We start from the raw sequence: 16,869 nt of genomic DNA on the forward strand, positions 1-16,869 counted from the left end.
AGCCTGGAGCCTGGCAGTGTTTTGAGCTGATGAACCCTGAGCTTTGCTGCGATGTGTGAACGTGGACTCATGGAGTCGATGTTGTCGATCCTGTGGAGGAAACGCTGGAAACGCTCGGGTCTCTGCAGCGGGCTCCTCTTCCTGCTAATTATTTCGCAGCTGTGTGAACATAAATCCTCATTTAGCTCTGTGGTGTGCTGGGAGCAGGATGGAGTGCAGCGCCCCGAAGGAACTCAGGGGAGTGTGTGCGTCTTTTGTGTGGCGTTAATGACAGCAGTGTCTGAAGCTGATGAATACCAGCCAGTATTTATTTGCTGTTTGCTGCGTGGCGGCTGTGTAAAGTCAGTCTTACCTCTGAGGTGCAGACCGGGCCGCACCGCCTGTTGTTACCCAGTGTTCAGCGACTGCAAAAATACAGAACCGGACTCGGAGCTTTAATAAGTATTTAAGTTATTTTAGAGTCATTTTAACAAGGTCCATACACAAACCAGGTTTGCTTGGACCAGCACGCACAGAGGACCTTCAGGATGTGGATCTGAACATGAGTCAGCTCGAGGTTTTTAAGGTCCAGTTCAGAAAATACCGGACCTTATCTCTCTAAAGTGTCGCTTCTAGTGGCCGGGCTGCAGCATCATGTGACTGCATCACAACCTGTCCCTTTAATCATTAGCCACATTAGCTTATTAGCATTTACCCTAAGCTAAGCTTGACCAGGTAGCTGTAACTTAGCTGCTTATGTTCCAACATGTCCTTCTACATATGGCCACCGGAGGGCGCACAGCAGCATAAACGCCACCTGTATTTCTTATTTTCTTACTGATGACAGGAAGGTAAACGTCTGACTGTCGATATGTTTGCTGAACATCAGACGGACTCACAGCTCTGCACACACACAGGTCTGTGCAGGTTTGATGAGTTCTTCTCATCCTCGGCTGTAATGACAGAGTTGCTCCGAGCTTTGACTCATTAAAATGTTCCACCTGCCGCCAAGGTTTCCTCAAACACACACACACACACACACACACACACACGTGTTGATCATTTCAGTAATTAGATTCAGTCTGTCAGTGAGAGGCTTTATTGATAACACTGTATGTGTCTGTGTCTGTGTGTGTGTGTGTGTGTGTGTTTTCAGGCAGTCAGCGGCAGGAGACGAAGCTCAGCGGCGGAACCAGCAGACACTGCTTCAACAACCTGAAGCCCAACACGCCGTACAAGATCAGCGTGTTCGCTCAGCTGCTGGACGGGACGGAGGGGCCGGCCGTCACGGCCGTGGAGAGGACACGTAAGGACGTCAACAAACACACACACACTCCACATCTGACACACAATCCATCAGACTGCTGTCGGCTGGGAGGAGCCTCACACCTCTCCTCCTCTGTGAGACATGTGTCTCTGACACACAGTGTGTAACCTGTTGATGGATTTCTTTACAAACACGTTAGCACCACTCGCTAACATTAGCTTAGCAGCCCTCTGATGTTGCATAACGCTGTGGTGACTGGATGAGGAGGCGTCCCCCCTCCTGCCGTGGCTCACGTCCATCAGTAGACTTTGTGTGGACACTTCTCGGATCTTCCAGGTCCATGGGGTTTAGACTGTAAAGTGCTCAGTGTGCCGTCAGGTGATGAACACAAAGGTCTGACAGAGATAGGAGCAGAGTGTTTCTGAGACGGATCATCAGGAGCAGAGTGAAAGATGTTCTGAGTGCAGACAGCCGGCTGACAAAGACCAGATCCACAGGGACAGAGGAGCACTGAGGAGGAGGAGGCTCCTTCCCCAGTCAGCTGGCTGTCTGCTGGAGGCGGCTCTGCAGAGAGCCTGGCTCTGATTCATGGCTTTGGTTTGATGCAAATGAAAGCTGAACCCCCCCACCTGCCATCACAGGCAGCCCCAGCCCCAGGTAGCTGATGCACTGAAGAACAGCAGTCAGACACACACACAGACACACACACACACACAGACACACACACAGACACACTCTCACACTCCAGGATCCAGGTGAGGAGCTGACAGCAGACATTAGCAGTTTAATGCTCACACTGATCCATCCAGCAAATTACACAGCAGCTGAAATCACAGAGCGGCCGCGGTCACATGACACCTTCTGTAGGTGCGGTGTGGGCGGGCTGCGGTCTGCCGCTGTCTGCGCCGCTGTCTGCGCCTTTTATGGGAGATTTTTAATTTTAGGGTCATCAAATATGCAATGATCGTTTTATGGTGATCACAGCCCTGATTGCAGTGTGTCTTCTGTGTGTGTGTGTGTGTGTGTGTCTTCTGTGTGTGTGTGTCTTCTGTGTGTGTGTGTGTGTGTCGTCTCTCTCTCTCTCTCTCTCTCTCTCTCTCTCTCTCTGCAGTACCCATCCCGACCCAAGCTCCAACCAAGCCCCCCACCACCACCCCTCTACCCACAATCCCTGCTGCAAAAGAAGGTCAGAGATGATTCTGTGTCATTATGTGTTATTGTCGGTTTCCTGATTGAAACACGTTCCAGGCTAATTGTTGCCTCGTTATCAGACCACAGATGTCCAGAAGGATGTTTGAAAAACTCATGATTGCTTTGAATGAAGTGTAATAAAACTTCCAGGAACCTGCTGCAGCCACCATGGAGTTCCTCTGGTTTATATTTCCTGTTGTTTGTTCAGTTTATAAACCAGCATAAAACCCTGCAGAAACAACCAGATGCAGTAAAAACTAAAGTCCCGTCCCCCTCAGCAGCCAGCAGGACGCCATGCTGGAGTCAGCAGCAGTCACATGACCACTCAGAGCGTTAAAGCCTCTCTGCAGAACGTTTGTCTCCCCCTGCTGGCAGTGAGAGCTCTTCCCTGAATCGTTGCATGACGAGTGTGTTTCATATCTTCTCTAAAATACACAGAGGAAAGCCGCAGACACACACTCACACACACACACACACACACACACGATATAAAACATAATTACAGAGAAGTCTTGGACTCATAAAATAAACGCTTTAAATGTAAACCTTGGAGCACAAACATGTCATTCACATTCCACACATGCTGCAGAGTCGGCGGTTCCAGGCCAGAAATAAAAAGAGAGAGAGAGACGGGATGAGACCTGGATACACTGATCAGTCCAAACCTCCCAGAGAGAGAGAGTCACAGACAGACAGCAGAGACATGAAGACAGAGCAGGTCTGTGGGGTCCAAAGACCCACAGGAGGGGGGGCTCTTATTGTGTCCAGTCAGAATCAGGTCAAAGTTCATTGATGAGCTCAGCTGGTCGATAACCATGGACACTGTCTCTCTGCAGTCTGTAAGGCCGCCAAGGCCGACCTGGTCTTCCTGGTCGACGGCTCCTGGAGCATCGGCGACGACAACTTCCTGAAGATCATCCGCTTCCTGTACAGCACCACGGGAGCTCTGGACCAGATCGGGCCGGACGGCACGCAGGTACCGGTACCTTTGATTGACAGGCCGCTGACGGATGCAGAGATACCAGAGAAATCCAACGTTTTCAGACAGGGAGAGATTTCATCTTTGTTCTGCTGGCGCCCCCTGGTGGCTGCAGCTCCTCCCTGCACTGAGCTGTGTCTTCCTCTGCTCTGTTGACAGGTCGCCATCGCTCAGTTCAGCGACGACGCCCGGACCGAGTTCAAGCTGAACTCCTACAGCAACAAGGAGCAGCTGCTGGAGGCCATCAACAAGATCTCCTACAAGGGAGGGAACACCAAGACAGGCGAGGACACACACACACACACAGCAGACAGGAAGTAGGTGTGTGTGTGACTGTTTCATCCGTCCAATCAGGTCGAGCCATCCAGCACGTGAAGGAGAACATCTTCACCGCGGAGGGAGGAGTCAGGAGGGGAATCCCCAAAGTCCTGGTGGTGCTGACGGACGGCCGGTCGCAGGACGACGTCAACAAAGTGTCTAAAGAGATCCAGATGGAGGGTCAGAACCAGAACCCTGAGCTTGTTCAGCTCCTCGTCGCTCCGTCCTTCTCACCTTAGATCTCTCCCTGTGAAGGTTACATCGTCTTTGCTATCGGCTTCGCTGACGCCGACTACGGCGAGCTGGTGAGCATCGCCAGCAAACCCAGTGACAGACACGTCTTCTTCGTGGACGACCTGGACGCCTTCAAGAAGATCGAAGAGAAGCTGGTGACCTTTGTGTGCGAAGCCGCCACAGCCAGTGAGTGTTGACCAGCTGTTCTCAGTATGCAGCGCTCGGGAGAGTGTTTACGGCTGGCGGAGGGTTAATAACGGAGGTTCTTGTCTCTTCCAGCGTGTCCATCGGTGCCGATGAGCGGCAGCATGACTCCAGGTGACGCTGCAGAATCAATATGTGAAGTGTGATCAATGTGTTTGTCTAACCGCTGATGAAGCTGACTGTGCGGGCAGGGTTCCGTATGATGGAGCTGTTTGGACTGGTGGAGAGCCGCTACAGCAGCCTGCCCGGCGTTTCCATGGTACCCGGAACCTTCAACACGTTCTCCGCCTTCCACCTGCACAGCGACGCCCTGCTGGCTCAGCCCACCAGGTAGCACCGAGCTCCTCCCACATCAGACAGGTGAGAAGAGAAGACCCTGGCTCTCATGTTTGTGTTGACAGGTACCTCCATCCTGAGGGGCTGCCCTCCGACTACACCGTCAGCCTGCTGTTCAGGGTGCTGCCCGACACCCCCGAGGAGCCCTTCGCCCTGTGGGAGATCCTGGACCGGAGCAACGAGCCGCTGGTGGGAGTCATCCTGGACAGTGAGTTTAGCTCGGAGCGCTCCGTCAGTGGGAGGAGCTGCTGCAGGGTTCATTGATCCATCGTCTTCCTGCAGATGGAGGCAAGACGCTGACGTTCTTCAACAACGACTACAAAGGAGAGTTCCAGACCGTCACCTTCGAAGGGGCCGACATCAAGAAGCTCTTCCACGGCAGCTTCCATAAGGTCAGAGTTCATGAAGTATCATAGAACCTTCTAGAGTCATGACTGAATGTGGAGCATGAGCTGTAGCTGAGCAGCACTCTGCTCCTCCTCCTCCTCCTGCTCCTCCTGCTCCTCCTCCTCCTCCTCCTGCTCCTCCTCCTCTTCCTCCTCCTCCTCTTCCTCCTCCTCCACCTCTCCCCCCTCCTCCTCCTCTTCCTCCTCCCCCTCCTCCTCCTCCTCTTCCTCCTCTCCCTCCTCCTCTTCCTCCTCCTCCTCCACCTCTCCCCCCTCCTCCTCCTCTTCCTCCTCCCCCCCTCCTCCTCCTCCTCCTCCTCTCCCCCCTCCTCCTCCTCCTCCTCCTCTTCCTCCTCCTGCTCCTCCTCCTCCTCCTCCTCTCCCCCCTCCTCCTCCTCCTCCTCCTCTTCCTCCTCCTGCTCCTCCTCCTCTTCCTCCTCTCCCTCCTCCTCTTCCTCCTGCTCCTCCTCTTCCTCCCCCCCCCCCCCCTCCTCCTCCTCCTCTTCCTCCTGCTCATCCTCTTCCTCCTCCCCCTCCCCCTCCTCCTCTTCCTCCTCCTCCTCCTCCTCCTCTGTCTGACAGGCTGTTGTGTCGTTGTGTCCTCGGTGTGAACCTGCTTGCCGTCGTGTTGTGTTGTCAGAGCCGAGGGGCTCGATGACTGATCCTCACTCACTGCTCGCTGTCAGCACAGCTTATCCTGCTTACCTGTTCACCTCCTCTGTGTGTGTGTCTGTGTGTGTCTGTGACACCTGCTCTGCTGACAGCTCTGTGACATCTGTGTCTGTCTGAGTTTGTCTTTTCTGAGCGCTGCACAATAACTTACATAATTCCTGCAACAGTGTGGAAACACACACACACACAGACACACAGACACATACACACACACACACACACACACACACACACACACACACAGACACACACACACACACACAGACACACACACACACAGACACAGACACACACAGACTGAGTCAGACTCAGGTCAACAAAGACAGAAGGCGGCCATGTTGGGTCATCAGGCTGCAGATCGATCATATTGATATGTTACATCACATTGTGAGCTGAGGTGGATCTTACAGGGTTAACAAAAACAGGCTGCTTAGTTCCTGACCCCGGATTTATACCAGACGTGTAACTGCAGCGCAGCGTCAAGCGCTGTGAAACGCTTCCATTACAGTCAATCACAGTATTTACGGCCGTGCAGCAGGTAGTAAAGCAGTAAATCCGGGGTTAGTGATGTCATGTTGTGCGTTTTGTCATCACGCAGCTCCACATCGCCGTCAGTAAGACGAGTGCCAGAGTGATGATCGACTGCAAAATGGTGGCCGAGAAAAACATCAACGCGGCGGGAAACATCAGCACAGACGGACTGGAGGTGCTGGGGAGGATGGTCCGATCCAGAGGGAACAAAGACAACTCTGCACCGGTGAGGAGGACACACACACACACACAGTGCAGGCTGAGCAGTGTCGTCGGCGTGTGTCTGCCGCAGCCTGTGAGAGGCTGTCGACCTCGCTGCTGATGGTTTTGTGTTGATTGTGCGCTCTGTGCTCACATCACCACGGCAACAACACAGTTCAACGAGCCACTCGACCAGGAGAGGAGAAAGATAAACGTTTCTTCTTCTGCACCGTGATGTCACAGTGAAACATTTGCTGTGTGTGTGTGTCTGTGTGTGTGTGTGTGTGTGTGTGTGTGTGTGTGTGTGTGTCTGCAGTTCCAGCTTCAGATCTTTGACATCGTCTGCAGCACATCGTGGGCCAACAGAGACAAGTGCTGTGAACTTCCTGGTCTGGTGAGGTCAAAGTTCATGTAGTCTAATGTGTGCATGAAGTCTGATCTTCTGATTGGCCGCTGGCTGGTAGATCACATGTCATCATCAGTTTGTCACCACTTCCTGTGTGTGTGTGTTTTCTTCTGTGATCCTCCAGCGGAAGGAGGTCGACTGTCCGGCATTACCCAAAGCCTGCACCTGCACCCAGGACAGCAAGGGCCCCCCCGGGCCTGCAGGACAACCAGTGAGACACACACACACCTCATGTTTCATGTTTTAGTTCTACGTTGTTGTCAGTGTCTCACACACACACACACACACACACACACTCGTATTGATGCTGTGTTTGTTACAGGGGGGCCCAGGAATCAGAGGAGCCAGAGGAGATCGAGGAGAGCCCGGGCCTGTGGTGAGTCCAGTGTCTGTCAGTGTTTTATGTTTCTGTGTGTCGCACTCTGAAGCCCTGACACACACACACACACACACACACACACACACACACACTCCTTTGTGTAAGTCTTCATCACGGCACAGAATAACCACAGAAAGGCTGTTTTATTTGTAGGTACTTTGATCATTTGTATCACTTCACACCGTCACAGTCTTCACAGACCTGGACACACAACAGGCTTCAGCAGGTTGTTTTATGATGATGGGGGTCACACATAAACAGCCAGAAAACAGTCAGAGAACAGCCAGAAAACAGTCAGAGAACAGCCTGAAAACAGTCAGAAAACAGTCAGAAAACAGTCAGAGAACAGTCTAAAAAACAGTCAGAGAACAGCCTGAAAACAGCCAGCGAACAGTCTAAAAAACAGTCAGAGAACAGCCTGAAAACAGTCAGAGAACAGCCTGAAAACAGCCAGCGAACAGCCTGAAAACAGCCAGCGAACAGTCTAAAAAACAGTCAGAGAACAGCCTGAAAACAGCCAGCGAACAGTCTAAAAAACAGTCAGAGAACAGCCAGAAAACAGTCAGAGAACAGTCAGAAAACAGTCAGCGAACAGTTGGAGAACAGTCAGAGAACAGCCTGAAAACAGCCAGAGAACAGCCAGAAAACAGTCAGCGAACAGTCAGAGAACAGCCTGAAAACAGCCAGAGAACAGCCTGAAAACAGTCAGAGAACAGCCAGAAAACAGTCAGCGAACAGTTGGAGAACAGTCAGAACAGTCAGAGAACAGCCTGAAAACAGCCAGAGAACAGCCTGAAAACAGTCAGCGAACAGTTGGAGAACAGTCAGAGAACAGCCTGAAAACAGCCAGAGAACAGCCTGAAAACAGTCAGAGAACAGCCAGAAATCAGTCAGCGAACAGTCGGAGAACAGTCAGAACAGTCTAAAAACAGCCAGAGAACAGCCTGAAAACAGTCAGAGAACAGCCAGAAAACAGTCAGCGAACAGCCAGAGAACAGCCTGAAAACAGCCAGAGAACAGCCTGAAAACAGTCAGCGAACAGCCAGAGAACAGCCTGAAAACAGCCAGAGAACAGCCTGAAAACAGTCAGCGAACAGCCAGAGAACAGCCTGAAAACAGTCATAGCACTATAACTGTATCTGTAGCCTCAGACAGATCAGATTGGACTCCTGGTGGTCAGTGGACACAGGAAGCGGCCGTCTCACAGATCCAGCTGCCGCTGGCGTGGCAGCATGCTGCGAAGGTTCTGTCCTCGCTGTGGTCCTCCTCTCCTTCTGGCCAGAACCTGCAGGACAAAGAAAACGTTGTCGCTCGGTGCTGCTGTCATGATCCATCATGTCTGTGGGCGGTTCAGAGACACACTCAAGTTTCTGAGGGGATCCGTCCACCCACTCCCATGGTCCATCTCCAAGTCCAGTCCCAGCTCCAGTACGGGCTGGTTTGGTTCTCGGTGGCTTGCAGACCGATCCAGGACACTTTGTTCCTGCTCAGCTGTCGGATGAATGTCTGTTCAGGAAGAGACCAAATATTTCATCAGTCAGATAAAGCAGAACCACATCTTCATCAAGGAGCCCTCCTCCTCCTCCTCATCCTGCTCCTCCTCCTTTTTTTCTTCCTCCTCCTCCTCCTCCTTTTTTTCTTCCTCTTCCTCCTCCTCCTCCTCCTCCTCCCCCCCAGCCCCACCTGCTCCTCCTCCTCCTCTTCTTCGTCTTCCTCCTCCTCCTCCTCTTCCTCTTCCTCCTACTCCCCCTCAGCCCCACCTGCTCCTCCTCCTCCTCCTCCTCTTCTTCTTCCTCTTCCTCCTCCTCCTCTTCTTCTTCCTCTTCCTCCTCCTCCTCTTCTTCCTCCTCTTCTTCCTCCTCCTCCTCCTCCTCTTCCTCCTCCTCCTCCCCCTCAGCCCCACCTGCTCCTCTCTGCTGCCAGGTTCCTTGCTCTGTGGTTTCAGAGTAACAGCTGCATCTGAATCTGCTCCACCCATCAGGGCACCACCTGCCTTCATCTAACACGTCAGGATGTGTGTCCTCCGTCACATGTTGTGTGTCTGTGTGTCCTCCGTCACATGTTGTGTGCCTGTGTGTGTCATAGCCTTGTTGTGTCTTACCTGGCTTGTTGCTCTCAGACCGGCTGCAGTTGTGTCTCAGTTCGTCGTATCTGTCCTGCAGCTGCTGTTTTTCCAACGTGACCAAAACATCTGCTTAGGAACCCACAAACACGGGGTTAACTCTGGCTCTGAGCAGGGTTAAATTCACAACATCAAGCGCACACATACGAGAACAAAACTCTGAAATGTCTAAAAGAATGTCCTCACAGCAAGTGGACAGTCCAGCCACAAACAGGACATACAGCACCACCAGCATCACTCTGACCCGGCGTCGTCTCCCCGCCGGATGCGTCCTCAGGCTGTGGGTCTCTACAGAGGACACTTTGTCTCAGACTGTGGACAGAACTCTGAACACTCAGCCGACGTCCACTGAACTCACCGTCTCTCTGTGGACCATCATCAGGACGCGGCTTGTCGTAGTCCAGCACCTCCACCTGTACTCCGTCCCAGCGGGCCTCTGTGCTGTATTTAACCTGGACGTCTGCCGCAGCTGGACTCTGTGTGGACATGATGAGGACTGAAGTGTTCGAGCCCCTTACCGTCTGTTTGTCTCAGAGTTCCACTGATAGTATCCAGGAAGTGTCAGAAACCACAGAGTCAAAGACGCACACAGACACACAGCACAGAGCCACACTTTAATGATTCACACAGAAACCAACAACAGTCATCGTCCAGGCTGAGCAGTCCCCTGTCCGTCCCCACGGACACCTGGTGGCACACCGAGGACGCCCTGAGGGTCCAGTTTTATCTTCTTCTCACAGATCCAGTGTTTGGTTCCTGTGCTGTTGTACATCCACGTTCCTGAACCATGAACCATGAAGGCTTTGAAGTCCTTCTTGGGGTTAATGTCCACGTCTGCATGCCAGGCCCTGTCCAGCCAGAGACACAGCAGAGAGGACACATTCAGAGATCAATATCTGAGGGACATACAGATGAGCTCATCAATCAGTCATTCTGACCTGTATATGAGGGCTGCTCCATCCACCCACCTCCACTCCTCCGACCAAACATGTGTTGCCACCGACTGCAGGCCGATCCACGAGTCTCCATGTCTGCTCAGCCCGCGGACAAGGTCCTGCTCATTGATACAGAGACGATCAATAAGTTATGATTGGTCATCTATGCAGGAGCAGACACAGCTGAACAGTTCAAGGGTTAAAGATATGAGACACATATGTGCTGCAGACAGAACATCATCACATGAAACAGGCGCCTCCATTTACTGTAGTTTACTGCAGTGTAACACAGTTCACTGTAGTTTAATACAGCTTAAAGTAGTTTATTGTAGTTTAATGTATAGAACAGTTTACTGTTCTTTACCGTAGTTTAATAGTTTACTGCTGTTTAATGTAGTTTAAATGTAGTTTGCAGTAGTTTAGTGCAGTTTGCTGTAGTTCACTGTAGTTTAGTGTGGTTTAATGTAATGTAACATAGTTTACAGTAGTTTAGTGCAGTTTGCTGTAGTTTAATGCAGTTTAGTGTGGCTTAATGTACTTTACTGTAGTTTACAGTAGTTTAATGCAGCTTAATGTACTTTACTGTAGTTTAATGTAGTTTAGTGTGGCTTAATGTACTTTACTGTAGTTTACAGTAGTTTAGTGCAGTTTGCTGTAGTTTAATGTAGTTTAATGTAATGTAACATAGTTTACTGTAGTTCACTGTAGTTTACTGTAGTTAAATGTAATGTAACATAGTTCACTGTAGTTTAGTGCAGTTTGCTGTAGTTCACTGTAGTTTACTGTAGTTTAATGCACAGGTAGTGTGTATTTCCGTCCCAGTCTGTGCTGACATGTGATTGGACAGTGGATGTGTCTCACCTGCTTGTCTTTGTTCTGAACGGTGACCAGGTCCGCCCCCCTCCTCTGACAGTCTGTCCTGCTGTCCGTCCAGTCCTTCTTGTCCGTAGACACGTAGTAACAGCTGCAGTCAAACACCTGCCAGCCTGTAAGGACACACCGTCAGCCTCCAGCTGCATGTGATGCTTTGGAAACATTTTGGAAACATTGCTCACTCGTAGCGCCCCCCTCAGTCTGCTCCCCGTCACTGCAGTAAGTGTGAGTCGGATTTCTTTCTTTCTCCGTGATGAGCCGGTTGTTTTCAGACTCCACAGTAACATCTAAACACAGAGAGACAGGCGGTGACGGAGAACCCAGCATGGATACAAGAGTTCGGACCGTTTAAACTGAGCAGTCCTCACAGAGGCCGTACAGGACGCTGATCCCCACAAAGAGCAGCACGCACAGGGCGGCCAGGGTCAGAGCAGCTCCTCTGAGAGGGTTTGTCTGCACAGCTGGACCTGCAGAGGACAGGACACACGGTCATGTGACTCTCCTTAAATGTTTTTTAGATAATAAAGAAATCCAAATGTCCCATCCTGAAGCAGGAACTCGTGCTGCAACATCTGGATCAGTATTTCTGCACAGACCCCAAAAACAACCTGTTACTCACTCCCATCATGTGTGACCCGATCGCCCTGGCGTCCTGTTACCGTGACGATGCTGTCGTAGATGTCCACCTGCTTCTCCACCTTCTCCTCGTCCTCCTCTCTGACTCCTCGGCTGTGTCTCGTCTTCATCTTCAAATCTGGGTCTTCGTAAACGTTGGAAGACATTTGAACTGAAACGGCTGATTTCACTCGCTGCTGTAATTCAAATAATCTGAGTGTGTGTGTTTATCTGTTTGAGAGGAAGTCATAGCAGGAACACACACACACACACACACACACACCTTTGAGTTATCAGATGAGAATTCATAGATCGTCGGTCTGAAGGTCTGACGTCAGCAAACATCAACATGATGCTAACTGTGTGAGCAGCTAACGGTCCAGCTAACTCATTTTTGTGAAGCTAAGTAAATCCACTACCTGTGTAACGATGTAATGTTAGCAAATGCCTAGCTAACCTGTAGCTACTAGCTGCTAAATACATGTTGGTGAACATCCGCACCCAACAGGTTTTATGTGATGCTAAACGTAGCAGCTAGCTGTAGTTATCTGATGGTGTGGCGCTTCCTTCCTGAGTGTGTTCTTCCTGTCACGGTCTTTGATGATAAGCAGGGATGTTATCTGTCGAGAACCAAGGCTGACGATCGTCTCTTCTTCACACAGTGAATCCTGCAGCCTGTGTCAGATTTTCCTCTGAGCCAGTGCACAGACTTCATGTCAGGTTGTGGGTCTGATTCATACTGAGTGCAGCAGCCACACCTCATCATGCCATGTCCTTTAAACCTGTCTGAGGACAAATCGGCTCCAAAAGATGAAGCTGAATATCAGATCAGTGGACCATCAGTCACACATTAACTCTCCCTCCTCCTCCTCCTCTTCCTCCAGGGCCCAGCCGGTCCTGTCGGAGACACTGGAGTACCGGGACCTCAGGGACCTCCAGGACCACAGGGGCCCAGTGGACGCTCCATCATCGGGCCGCCGGTGTGTGTCTGAGCGGTCTGTTTGTTGTCACGTTGTTTCCTCACAGACTCACAGTGACTGTTCTTACCTGCAGGGGGCTCCAGGAGAGAGAGGGCAGAAAGGTGAAGCAGGCCAGCAGGGAGCACAGGTTCGTTCCACTCTTGTTATTTGATGCCATGTGTCTCAGTGCTGTGACCTGCTCTGACCTCTGCTCTCCTCCTGCTGTCTCAGGGAGTTCCTGGTCGGGCTGGAGCTCCGGGTAGAGAGGGACCTCCAGGATCCAGAGTGAGTCCCCGCAGGGCCAAGATGCTCTGAGGTCTGATGACGTCACTTTAACCTTTGTACTGTCTCCTTCACAGGGGCTGCCAGGCAAAGACGGGCCCCCGGGCAGACAGGGCCCCCCAGGGACTATTGTAAGTGATCGTGTGACTGTGGTGGTGTGGAAGGAGACAGGTGGTGACGCTCCTCCTTCTAATGCATCTCATCACTGACTCCTGTTCTCCTCTGCAGGGGACTCCAGGAGCCCCTGGAGCTCCGGGAAGCACCGGCCCTCCAGGAAAACAGGGCGAGCTGGGCCCACCGGTGAGTGGCTAAACCTGCAGGAAGTCTGTCAGAGATCAGAGTCTGTCTGCTTCCTGTCTGGTCTGAGGATCATCACATGACCTCTCTGACATTTTACACCTGCTCCAAAGGAGCCAACTGATGTCCACATGTTGCCTTTGGAAATCACCACAGACACAGAGCGGCTCACACGTTCCTCTGAAAGCTTTGAGATTCTTATTTTTAGACCTAATTCTTTGTAAAATCAAGCAGCATCCAGTGGAAGGCTGATGTGTACTTAGACACTACACTCTGGACTTATTTCCTGTGGCAGCAGCTTCATCATGTGCACCATGAAGTAAAGAGAGTCCTCTGGACCTTTAAGAGGAAGCGTTCGTTTCATTTCCTGTTTTCACGGACTCGTCTCTGTTGCAGGGTCCTGTGGGGAACAGAGGGGAGAAAGGTGAACGGGTGAGTCTCTGAGTGAGGTAAAACCCTTTCACAGCCTGTTGCTGCTTCAATGCTGCTCCCTGCTCCGAGTGGAAGGAAGCAGTGAAACCTGCAAGAACCAGACCAGGCCGCTGGCCAGAGCCCCTTTGGCCATTGAGATTAAACGTGTGTGTGTCTGTGTGTGTCTGTGTGTGCAGGGTGACCTTCAGTCGACGGCGTCTGTGCAGGCCATCGCCAGGCAGGTCTGTGAGCAGCTGATTCAGAGTGAGTGCCACCTGCTGGGTCTCTGTGGTGTGTTCAGGTTCAGTCAGTGGGTCTAACCCCCCTCTGATTTCAGGCCACATGTCGCGCTACAACTCCATCTTGAACCAAGCGCCCAGTCCACCGGTGTCCATCCGTACGGTGCCCGGACCTCCTGGAGAGCCTGGGCGACCGGGGAACCCTGGTTCTCAAGGAGAACAGGGACTTCCGGGAAGACCGGGCTTTCCGGGACAGAGTGGACAGAACGGGCAGCCCGGGGAGAGAGGTGAGGGACAGACGAGGACAGAGCGGAGACCTGACCGTCCTGATGTCTCTTCTCACATATGTGTCTGTGTGCAGGGCAACCAGGAGAGAAGGGAGAAAAGGGGTCTTCAGGGGTTGGAGTCCAGGGCCCCAGAGGGCCTCCGGGGCCTCCTGGTGAGTCAAGTCACAGACCGGGTCTTATCATGTGATGAAGGAAGCTCTGAACAACTGCGTCCTCTTCCTCACAGGGGCTCAGGGTCAGGGCAGGACAGGCAGCCAAGGTCCAACAGGGCGACCTGGGAACCCCGGAACTCCAGGTCGGCCCGGGGTTCCTGGACCTATCGGGCCCATGGGGCCTCCAGGATACTGCGACCAGAACTCCTGCGTGGGCTACAATGTGGGAGGTACGTGAAGACGCTGCATGTGTGAAGGAGTCCGCGGTGTGAGTGAGGTGTGTGTGTGTGTGTGTCTGTGAGTGTGTGTGAGGTGTGTGTGAGGTGTGTGTGTGTCTGTGTGTGTGTGTGAGGTGTGTGCACATAAGAAATTCAGCTCTCACGATTTTGGCCCCATTTCAAACATCCGACAACTACCAGACAAAATGGCTGCCTCAGCAGATTTGTCTTCATGTTGTCGCCATCTTAAAGGCTCAGTTCACCCAAAACCTGAGACCGGACGATGAGTCCTGCTCCTCTCACACCTGCAGGTCATGTGACTGCCGCTCATCGCCTGCAGGTCATGTGACTGCCGCTCATCGCCTGCAGGTCATGTGACTGCCGCTCATCGCCTGCAGGTCATGTGACTGCTTCCTGGTTGCTCTGAGGAGTGCAGAACTTTTGTTGCAGTTCATTTTTGGGGATTTTTTCTGATTGATTAGGTTTGATGCGTTCAGGGATCGTCAGAAATGATGATGAATTGTGTGAACTGACCTTTAAGTGCGTCTGTGTGTTTGCAGTGTGTGTTCATGATGCGCGGCTCTGTGCAGGGTTTTCTGATCAAACACTCACTGTGTGAGCGCCACGTCGGCGGACAGCTGCCGTGTGTTTGTTTGCTTTCACCTCGCTGCACCTCAGCCTGTGTTTCCTCAGCCTCTCACAGGCAAAGGCTCATGGGAAATTACATCACAGCCTGTCGGTGCTGCTGCTGGTTTATACATCTCAGCACGTGTAGAGATCAGAAAACCCTGCAGGAGGCGTCTCCAGCTGTGTGATGCATGACCGCCTTCACCTGTGATGTGTGTGTTGAGGGCAAAGTGCACACAGCAGCCTAGCCTAAAGGGTGCTGTGCAGCTCGCGACCTGCGGGGGGCGCCATGTGAGCAACACCTGCATGTTGTTTCTGTTGGTGTGTCTGTGTTTGTCGTCACCTTGTTTCACATTTTTCTGTGTAGCGTTCACAAACACCTGCTAACAGCCGCCATTACAGGCTGCTGTGGCTGATGGGGGCGGAGTCACCGCATCATGATCCACCCATCAGGAAGTAGATCCAACTGTCATTTGTCATTGAAAACAAAACAAAGTCCTAAAATATGTCTGATCAGACAAACTGTAAAGGAATGTTAGCCTCGTCTGCGGCTTCTGTGGTTGCTAGGCAACGCTTTATCCAACAACACTGCTGCTCTTATTACAGGAGGCGGTCTGGTCTGTAGATCTCTTCCTGTTTATTGCTCTGCTCCCGTTGCCTAGCAACTATCGCTTCCTCCTACTGTGAAAACATGTTGTGACCGTTGTGCAATGCATCATGGGATGCTGGGTGCATAGCAGCACCTGAGTCCACCTAAAGTCCAGATATGGGTAAAGAGGCGGAGCTGAGACATTTTTCTGGTATTTGTAGAACAGTATAATAATACACATCGTCTGCAGATCAATAACTTCTACAGTCGTCCTCACAGGTTGAGTTTCTGAACCCGCTCTGACGCGCTGGTCCTCTCCTCACTTTGTCTTCTAGATTACGATCACCCGCTGCCTCTGCTTTAATCCGCTGATCGATCACACCTCCCGTAACACAAACAGCTCGCTGTTTAACGTTAGCGCCCCCCCTCAGTGACAGTCTGAATGTCAGCTGATAGTTAACACATTAATGCCTGCCTGGTAGAATGTCCCTCATTAAACTCATTGTTCCTCAATGATGCTCTTATTCTGAAAATTCCTTCTAACCGTTTCCTGTTTTGTGGGTCCGTAACCCTGGTAACCCTGACGCTGTAACCCGTGGTAACCCTTGTCCCTCTGTGTCTTTTGCTCTTCCTCCTCATCCAACCCCCCCCCTCTTCCCGCTAACCCATCAAACTGCTCCAAAACATGGCTTCCTGCGGTGGCTGGTGGCGGCCATCTTTGTTTTGGCGCTTTCACTCTCTGCTTATTTGACTGGGTGCTGGTTGGCTCCTCTGTGTCTGGTTGGCGAACGCAGAAGGTCAAGATGTCACTCACGGCGGTGCTGTCCCCGCAGTCCAACTGCCGTCCAACGTCTTCCAGAACTACGGCGAGGTGGAGGAGGACGACCCGTACCGCTACTACCAGCCCAACTATCCGGCGCCGCAGCCCGTGTCACCCGATGACCCCTCGCTCACTGACGTCGAGCTGAGATCCCCCGGGGTCCACCGCGTCTCCCGCAGCGTGGACGAGGGGACAGTTGGGTCACAGAGGAGGATAAGGAAAGAAGCGCCACTGGGACTCACTGACTGAGAGGAGGGCGGGCCGGCCGCTCGCTCGCTTCCGATTGGTCGGCTCACAGACTCATCAACAAGTGCCTGATGTCGAGGATTTCCTACAGACATTGTTGGGGGTGGGGCTGTG

The 16,869-nt window shown here is 52.1% G+C and overlaps 1 protein-coding gene across 6 annotated transcripts in view; it reads left to right on the top strand.

The window, feature by feature from the left end:
• LOC114431927 (collagen alpha-1(XIV) chain-like) overlaps positions 1-16,818 on the top strand; it is a 48,125-nt gene extending 31,307 nt beyond the window's left edge. For 4 of the 6 annotated variants that reach the window (XM_028399609.1, XM_028399611.1, XM_028399612.1 and 1 more), the window contains 25 exons: positions 1,136-1,285; positions 2,358-2,432; positions 3,274-3,413; positions 3,576-3,699; positions 3,771-3,914; positions 3,990-4,154; positions 4,248-4,286; positions 4,364-4,502; positions 4,574-4,716; positions 4,791-4,900; positions 6,165-6,323; positions 6,615-6,692; positions 6,829-6,915; positions 7,027-7,080; positions 12,513-12,608; positions 12,682-12,735; positions 12,819-12,872; positions 12,947-13,000; positions 13,098-13,169; positions 13,563-13,598; positions 13,775-13,841; positions 13,915-14,103; positions 14,178-14,255; positions 14,330-14,485; positions 16,484-16,818. In XM_028399609.1, the coding sequence (XP_028255410.1) occupies positions 1,136-1,285; positions 2,358-2,432; positions 3,274-3,413; positions 3,576-3,699; positions 3,771-3,914; positions 3,990-4,154; positions 4,248-4,286; positions 4,364-4,502; positions 4,574-4,716; positions 4,791-4,900; positions 6,165-6,323; positions 6,615-6,692; positions 6,829-6,915; positions 7,027-7,080; positions 12,513-12,608; positions 12,682-12,735; positions 12,819-12,872; positions 12,947-13,000; positions 13,098-13,169; positions 13,563-13,598; positions 13,775-13,841; positions 13,915-14,103; positions 14,178-14,255; positions 14,330-14,485; positions 16,484-16,758 (2,738 nt within the window). In that variant the 3' untranslated portion in view covers positions 16,759-16,818. Of the gene's footprint in view, positions 1-1,135; positions 1,286-2,357; positions 2,433-3,273; positions 3,414-3,575; positions 3,700-3,770; positions 3,915-3,989; positions 4,155-4,247; positions 4,287-4,363; positions 4,503-4,573; positions 4,717-4,790; positions 4,901-6,164; positions 6,324-6,614; positions 6,693-6,828; positions 6,916-7,026; positions 7,081-7,236; positions 7,285-12,512; positions 12,609-12,681; positions 12,736-12,818; positions 12,873-12,946; positions 13,001-13,097; positions 13,170-13,562; positions 13,599-13,774; positions 13,842-13,914; positions 14,104-14,177; positions 14,256-14,329; positions 14,486-16,483 lie in introns of those variants that run through there. The other 2 variants (XM_028399610.1, XM_028399614.1) reach the window with 2 other exon arrangements.
• The last annotated feature ends 51 nt before the right edge of the window (positions 16,819-16,869 follow it).

This window comes from Parambassis ranga, chromosome 2 (genome assembly GCF_900634625.1).
Source record: "Parambassis ranga chromosome 2, fParRan2.1, whole genome shotgun sequence".
Lineage (NCBI taxonomy): Eukaryota > Metazoa > Chordata > Actinopteri > Ambassidae > Parambassis > Parambassis ranga.